General features: G+C 41.5%; 1 protein-coding gene across 3 annotated transcripts; it reads left to right on the top strand.

Annotated features, from left to right (window-relative positions):
• On the top strand, positions 1–7,767 carry LOC113124207 (uncharacterized). 3 transcript variants are annotated; one of them, XM_026296736.1, is made up of 5 exons: positions 1–61; positions 179–314; positions 796–878; positions 980–1,025; positions 5,386–7,767. In XM_026296736.1, the coding sequence occupies exons 4-5, from the start codon at positions 1,015–1,017 to the stop codon at positions 7,010–7,012; spliced, it is 1,638 nt and encodes a 545-aa protein (XP_026152521.1). In that variant the 5' UTR covers positions 1–61; positions 179–314; positions 796–878; positions 980–1,014; the 3' UTR covers positions 7,013–7,767. The 3 variants fall into 3 exon arrangements, with proteins under 3 accessions (XP_026152521.1, XP_026152522.1, XP_026152520.1); XM_026296737.1 differs by having other exon boundaries at positions 15–314; positions 796–865; XM_026296735.1 differs by having other exon boundaries at positions 15–314.
• Positions 7,768–8,616: the final 849 nt, after the last annotated feature.

Here is an 8,616-nt window from a genome sequence, read left to right as displayed (position 1 = left end):
ACTCCTCTCTGCTCCTTCTGCTCCTCAGCATCACTGAGCTTCACCAAACCAACAGCACCAGGTAAGATCTCTGTGAAGCAGGAAGGATCAGACACTAACATAGGCCACAAGCAGGAGATGGAAACATAACAAACTTAAGAGAACTGTGCCCACTAGAGTTCATGACGAACTATTTCAGAGGCAAGAAGAAGCAGGAGTCCTGCAGCAGATGGTCTGACCCCACAGAGGAGTCAGTCTGGGACCACATGTAGAGACAGAAACACTGGGGCAGTCTGGATCTACGGGGGAGAGCTGGAGATACTGATTAGATTGAGGTATGTTCCCTTTACTTCACTTTGGATGAAGGTCAGTTTTGATGAATGTATTTAATTTATATTGAAAGCACCACCTGTGTATTTTTAGTGACTAAAACCTTTGCACTGTAGTTGTTACAGCTGCGTCAGAAAATATTCAGAGCCCTTCACCTTTTGCATAGTTACGTTGTAGATTGAATTTTAAATTGTTTATCAAATTAAAAACTATTTTAAAAAATATTTTGTAAATTTTTCAAAAATCAAAAACTGAAGTCTGTCATTGACATTTGACTGATGTTTAAAGGGAACATTTCCTTATGACACAATGTTTTTGTGTATTTGTTTTTCTGAGCTTTCCAAATGATAATTTTCCAAATCAGAGAGCAATGAATTAAATCTGTGTCTGTGTCTGTGTCTGTGTCTGTGTCTGTGTCTGTGTCTGTGTCTGTGTCTGTGTCTGTGTCTGTGTCTGTGTCTGTGTCTGTGTCTGTGCATTCGGCAGAAACTGAAGGCTCAAGAATAAAACGAGGACTATGGACTGTAAAAGTCCCCTGGAAAGTGACTGATTGCCTGTAAATAATTCAAGTCAGTGTTTCAGATTCAACTGTAATTATTATAATCTTAGTTTTTAAGATAATTTCATTGAGACGGATGAAGCTGTGATGAAGATTTTCTGATATTTTCAGACGCCATCAGTTTGATCCTCCCAGCAGGCATCACCATGGCAACACAGTGAGTAACATTAACACAACTAGTGAAAGTGACTTATATGGCCAAGTATGTTGACCCATATTCAGCATTTGTGCTCTGCATTTAACCCAATTCCAAGTGCACACACATAGCATTGAACACACACACCAAGCAGTTGGGGGTCCGGTGCCTTGCTCAAGGGTCTCACCTCAGTCAACTCAATTGAAGGTGGTACAGGACGCTGGCTGTTCATTTTGTGCCACTGACAATTACTGCCAGACCTGAGAGTCAAACCTGCAATTTTCAGGTTACAAGTCCGACTCCCTAGCCATTAGCCCACGCTCTGGGTTCAGAGTCCAGAGTGCTAACCATTACACTTGTGGGAACTACTTTTCAGCTAACCAATAAAACTAATCACATTAATCTATTGGATAAAATCATGAAGGATAAACAACAGTGATGTCAGAGAAATGTCTAATTTAATGTGGTAACTGCAGAAGAAGAATTATACACTATTGTAGGAATATTTCCAATAGATATGAAATGCAACCACAGGGGGGCACAATCCAATGTCTTCATGTGCTGGTCCCAAGTCCGGGTAAATGCAGAGGGTTGTGTCAGGAAGGTCATCCGATGTAAAATTTTAGCCAAATCAAACATGCAAATCACAAATAGCAGCGAGGCCTATAAATTAGGAGCAGGGTTCAAGCTGTTTTGTCATGGTGTGGATGGAAAGAGGAATGGAGGAGGAGTTATCCTGAAAGAGGATTTTGCTATGAATGTTCTGGAGGTGAAGAGAGTGTCAGAGAGGGTGATGAGTCTGAAGCTGGAAGGTGAAGGTGTGATGTTGAATGTTGTCAGTGGTTATGCCCCACAGGTAGGATGTGAGTTAGAAGAGAAGGAGAAATTCTGGAGGGAGATGGATGAGGTGATCCAGGGTATCCCTAGTGGTGAGAGAGTGGTGATTGGGGCAGACTTCAACTGTTTCCCTCAATGTTGGTGAGGGAAACAGGTGACGAGGAAGTGATGGGTAAGTTTGGTATGCAGGACAGGAATGCAGAAGGACAGATGGTGGTAGACTTTGCAAGAAGGATGGAAATGGCTGTAGTCAACACATTTTTCCAGAAAAGGGAGGAGCATAGGGCGACATATAAGAGTGGAGGCAGGAGCACACAAGTTGACTACATCTTGTGCAGACATTCCAACCTGAAAGAGATCAGTGACTGCAAAGTAGTGGCTGGGGAGAGTGTAGCCAGACAGCATAGGATGGTGGTGTGTGGGATGACTCTGGTGGTGAGTAAGATGATGAGGACAAGGGCAGAGCAGAGGACCAAGTGGTGGAAGTTGAAAAAGGAAGAGTGTTGTGTGGCTTTCAGGGAGGAGCTGAAACAGGCTCTGGGAGGTCAGGAGGTTCTTCCAGAGGACTGGACAGCTACAGCTAAAGTGATCAGGGAGACAGGTAGGAGGGTACTTGGTGTGTCATCTGGAATGAGGAAAGCAGATAAGGAGACTTGGTGGTGGAATGAGGAAGTTCAGGAGTGTGTTAAGAGGAAAAGGTTAGCTAAGAAGAAGTGGGACACTGAGAGGACAGAAGAGAACAGACAGGAGTACAGGGAGATGCAGCGTAAGGTGAAGGTAGAGGTGGCAAAGGCCAAACAAAGGGCGTATGAGGATTTGTATGAAAGGTTGGACACTAAGGAGGGAGAGGTGGATTTGTACAGGTTGGCGAGACACAGAGACAGGAAGGATGTGCAGCAGGTTAGGGTGATTAGGGACAGGGATGGAAAGGACTCAAGTAGAACGGTGAGGTTACAGGGAGTAGAGGTGAAGAAGGTGGAGGATTTTAAGTACCTAGGGTCAACAGTCCAGAGCAACGGAGAGTGTGGAAAAGAAGTGAAGAGACGTGTGCAAGCAGGTTGTAACGGGTGGAGGAAAGTGTCAGGTGTGATGTGTGACAAAAGAGTGTCAGCAAGAATGAAAGGAAAGGTGGACAAGACAGTGGTGAGAGCAGCAATGTTGTCTGGTTTAGAGACAGTGGCACTGAGAAAAAGACAGGAGGCAGAGCTGGAGGTAGCAGAGCTGAAGATGTTGAGGTTCTCTCTGGTGACCCCTGAAGGGAGCAGCCGAAAGGAGGAGAAGAAGAAGATTTCCAATAGATACGACATGCTAGCCTGTTGTGTGTTAGCCTGCTCATTTGTTAGCTTCTTAGCTTGTCAATGTATTAGTCTGTATATTCATTAGTGTGTTACCCTGTTGGTTATTTAGTCCCTATGATTTATATTTCTTTGTTGTGTACATTATAAGCTGCATCTTAATCTAAGAATGAGCCATTAAATTTACAGAGAGAGCAGGTCTCCTTTCATGGAGGCAGCCATGTTTTCTTGCCATATTTCTACAGTATCCCAGAATGGACAAACCAAACACTGGCTCTAGACAGAAAATAGTGCTTTGTTATGAAAGTGACAGCGACTGTACCCTCCCTCACACATCTGCAGTCTCACCACTAGATGCTGCTAAATCTTTCACATCTCATACATTGCACCTTAAAATAAAAATACTTGCTGATTTCATGAGTTACCTGCTTTATTCAGCGGCAGCCTCATGTTGTGGGAATATAACAAAGTGTAAATTGTTTTACTTCTGCTCTACACTGATATTACCTTAGCATGACCTACATTCCCTTACACCTGTACAAGAAAATTCAGTTAGTGATGTACAAATAAGGATGAACTTAGAAAAAAAAACACTAGAGATGCTGGTGTCCATCCATACTTGACTGCAAAACAGTGGAGTGGTTCACACTTTGCACAGTAACCACATTAAAGGAGCAGTGAGCAGTGATTACTGCTGTTAGTGTTTGGGTTGGCAGGTGTCAACTTGTCAGAAAAATCAATTAATCAATTTATCATCACATTGATTTATTTTTTGTGTCTTTTTAAATCGAGGGCTGTGTCTGAATGTCCAACCTAGAGCCCAACCCCTCAATCACTATATAGTGCAGCACCACATAGTGGACTAATATAGTGCACTCAATTAGCTAAGGGTTTTGGACACTCACCCTGTACTTTTTCTTCTGTTGCTGATTATGTCGTAGCATTTGGTGGACATCCTGTTTCAATTAATTAATTAATTAATAATTAAATTAATACATTTATCTCATCCTGACTGTTTTTTTTTTTTTTTTTCAAAAGCTTAACGTTCTGTTCATAATTTTCATCTACAATCTCTTATGTCAACGTGTCAAGAATTTACATGTATTTTTCAGTTTCTGGTGTACGTTCTCACTTGCTTGAAAGTGTTTTAGGTGCTGTGTTGTCTTTTGTGCAGCAGTGATTTTTTTTTTTTCTCAACCATGAAGTACTTTCTTATTGTGCATCTTGTGAAAGAGCCACACAGCTTCTTTGCAGAGAAGCTTCTATTTCAACTGAAGTTGCTTGTGGGTTTTTCTTTGCATCCATACAAATTTACAGTGAATGTTTTTGGTCTACCTGTTATCAACAGATCCCTTCATTTTCCACTTTTTTATCAGACATTGAACAGTACTGATTGGCATTTGCTAAACTTTGTATATCCTTTTATATAATTTTCTGACTTTTAAATAACTGACTGAGTCTCAGTCTTTTCTTGCAGGTACTTTGACAGTTCTGTTGTTTTTCCTGAGTCACAGCAAAGTCAGTGCATCTCTGGATGATGAAATGTAAACAGGTCTCTCAAGAGCTGAGACACTCGCTGACTATTTATACACAGACACTAATCACCATCAGACAACTCACGTGTGGAAACTTAAAGGCCATTTAAATCTGTTTGTCAACTTGCGTATATGTTGTCAGCCCAAACGTACAAGGAAATGCAAAGTTTTGAACAGGACTATCTGTCAGATTTCAGTTATCACTGTGATTTTAAAAGACACTAATAATAAATGATGATAAATAGATTTATCTGACTACTATGCTTTATGCACAATCCACAAAGTTTTCCAAAAGTGGCCAGTATTTCACAAATTTTCCCAAGGGTATGTGAACTTGAGCAGCACTGTACATTAGAAATATAAACTTTATCAGGTACACTGGGAAATAAATGTTATGTTTACTTACTTTATGAACAGAAATTATATTACTCTTATTATATTAATATTATTCTATATTGTATTTCCTATTCTGTCTTCTGAGATAATGACTGTTTATGAAGCTGCCTATAGTGTTTTGAAAAATGACCATTTACAGATTAAAAATGTACAGATTAAATTCTCAAGACTTAATGGAAATTACATCTAATCTGGATTATTTTCTTTTGTCTTGGTGTCAAATGATTGTTGAAGTTGTATAAGGATGTTTATATGCATCTAACAAGTGTTAGTGTTAAACACTGTATGTCCTGAGTAAGTTCTCTGTTTTTTCTCCAGAATCAGTAACACCTCAGAAAACTACAAGAAGCTCATCTCCCAAAGTTCTCTGCTGCAACCAGGATCTCCTGCTGTCTACCAGCTGAGACCACAGGAACAGAAGTTTGGAACTCTGACCAGAAAAACTGTTGGTGAGAGAAATTTCAACAAAGTAAACAAAACCATCTTACTTGTTGGTGAAACAGGAGCAGGAAAATCTACTCTGATCAACAGTTTGTTCAATTACACCATTGGAGTGAAGTTTGACCACAACATCTGGTTTGAGATCGTGGAGAAAGAAAACAGACGTCAGACAGAAAGTCAGACATCAGATGTGATCGTGTACGAGATCTTTGGTTTTGAAGGTGAAACTCTGCCGTACTCTCTGACCATCATCGATACTCCTGGATATGGAGACACCAGAGGGATCGAACATGATGTCACCATCAGTCAAAGGTTATTGGACTTGTTCTGCTCTGAGGAGGGAGTTCATGAACTAAATGCAGTGGGTCTGGTGATGAAGGCCACTGATAATCGACTGAGTGACCGACTGAGTTACGTCTTCAACTCAGTGACGTCTCTGTTTGGAAAAGACCAGGAGAACAAGATCGTAGCTCTGATCACACACTGTGATGGAAGAAAACCTCAAAATCCTCTTCAAGCTCTTGAAGATGCAAAAATTAAATGTGTCAGAAATGAGAAGAATCAGCCTGTTCACTTTGTGTTCAATAACTGTCAGAATGAAGAGAGAACAGAGGAAGATGACTCTGGATTAGAGACGACATGGAGAGTAACAGACAGAGGAATGGACCAGTTCACAAAGTTTGTGGAACAATGTGGACCTCAGAGGGTGACGAAGACAGTGGAAGTGTTGAATTCACGCATCAGACTGACAGCCTGTATCCAAAACCTGCAGGACAGAATCAAGTCGATCGAACTCAAACAGACAGAAATCAAACAGACTCAGGAAGCTCTGAAGAAACATGAAGAAGAGATGAAGAAGAACAAGAAGTTCACAATAGAAGTGGATGAGGTCTACAAAGATAAAGAAGATATTGATGTTAGGAAGTGGAGGTTGAAGCAGTTTTATGCAGCAGCTGTTACCTGTTCTGTCTGTGAGGAGAACTGTCACTATCCTGGATGCACAATGGCCCAGAGTCCTAAACACTGTGAGGTCATGAAAAGAGGTCGCTGTACTTCATGTAGTGGGAAGTGTCCTGTGTCAGATCATGTTAAAGAAAAGAGGATCTATGTGACCAAGACCAGGAAAGTTAAAAAGACTTTACAAGATGTGAAGTACGAGTATGAAAAGAATTTGTCACAGAGGGAAATGAAGAAGAGCCTGTTGGAAACTCTTGAAGAGAAAATGGAAACACTGAGAACAGAGAAGAACCAGCTGCTTGAAGAGGCCTACCAACATGTTGTCAGTCTGGAGCAGATCGCTCTGAATGTGGATTCAGTGTCCACTCATGTCCACTTGGACTTCCTGATCCAGAGGATGAAGGAGAAAGGAGACACAGAGAAGGTCAGGAAGCTGGAGGAGATGGAAAGGAGAGTGGATGAAGGGACCATAGCAGGTTTGCAGTACATGTGGCGTGGACTAAAAATAGCTGCTGAAGCAGTTAAAGGAGTATTTACAAGGTTTTGAGTAATGACAGTTGGGGGTCACAGAAACCTGAATACACATGTGGACTCTCCTGGACAACAAAGTGATAGGCTTTTAACGAGGAGTGGACTGGGAGCCAGAGTGAGGCGCCCCCTGGTGTTTGATGCTCAGCACCACAGTCAGTGACAGCAGCTCCCTCCCTGATGTGACCAACTAAAGTCCCACTGAGCTGGACCAACATCCATGGATCTGTCTTTATGTTCTGTCAGCTCAACGTTTCTCTGACGTTCTCTCTGCGTTCTCCTGACAACTTTATCCACTTTCATTGTTCTCACTGTTTTTCAGCACATTTGGACCTTTTTCATTTTTAGATTCAATTTAAACCTTTGATCAATATCTTTGATCTGCTTCATGATTGGATGATTGATATATATTCAGTTTGTTTATGATTGATTATTGATGGAGACTTTATCATATTTTGTATATCAGTTTATTATTGATCTGTCTTGGAATATTCATTGATTCTTGCTATGGTTCATTTTTACTTGTAGCTGATTGATGAATTGGTGATTGATTGATTGGTTGTTCAGCTCACAGATGGTGTGTTATCAATGCATTTAAATTGTGGATCAGCATATTAATGACATGTGTGCTCATATTTTTGACATCAAGTAAAATGGTTGGTTGTTTTCCTGGTTCACTTTGACATTTTTCATGGATCCTGTTGTTGCCCATGAAACCAGATCCTGGCTGCTGCAGTTTCCTGTGACTCCTGAATAAAATCTCTGCTTCATGAATCAGTTTGGTCCCAGTGTCTTCACTGGATCCTCAGCTGCTGTTTCAGTCTCCAGTAAATGTGTGTTGGTCTTTGTTCCTGAGCCTCTTTCAGCTCAGAAACCCAGCAGCATCACAGCTGAGCTTCCTTCAGGTCTCAGCAACAACATGTGACCAGCTGTGCTGCTGCTGAACCATGAGGTGAAGATGCCAACACCCTGTGTTATAGCTCTAGACTCTATAGGTCAGAATCACATGTTGCTGCTCATCACTGGTGTTTGATTCAATGTGGGGACGTTTGATTTTCACACCATGGAAAATGAGTCAAATTCAACTTCTGACATCAAATTGTTCCAGATGTTTTCAAACTGAAGAAATTCAAACTGAGCAGATTAAACTTTTTATGTATGAAGTTATTTCACCAAAATACATTTGTATCTTTCTTCAGTTTTTCTTAACAGATGGTTGTTTTGTGAGTCTTCGTATAAAGTTTGACCCTGACTCTGACCCAGTGGACTGAGAGCAGGAGCAGCAACAGCTGCAGCTTCACCCAGATCCATGTGTGGAGACATGAGGACTGAACAAACAGACGTGGCGGCTGTGACAGTGTTTCTGAAGCAGAGCTGAGAGCTGATTGTCTCAGAGTCAGAGTCCGTGGGATAAGACAGAGACTGTGGCCCTTTGGTGCCGTGAATCATCCTCATCCAGTTCAGACATTGATTCAGTCCCAGCTCCCTGTGCTCAGTGTGTTCACAGTTTAAACATGTCAGCACGGAGCCTGATGCATCAGTGACAAACATTTTACAGCCACTGCAGGAAGGAAGTGATGGAGGAACCATCGTCCCCCCCTCACTGGGTAAGAGCTAGAAGTC

This window comes from Mastacembelus armatus, chromosome 12 (assembly GCF_900324485.2).
Source record: "Mastacembelus armatus chromosome 12, fMasArm1.2, whole genome shotgun sequence".
Classification (NCBI taxonomy): domain Eukaryota; kingdom Metazoa; phylum Chordata; class Actinopteri; order Synbranchiformes; family Mastacembelidae; genus Mastacembelus; species Mastacembelus armatus.
This window is presented reverse-complemented; position numbering and strand designations above follow the sequence as displayed.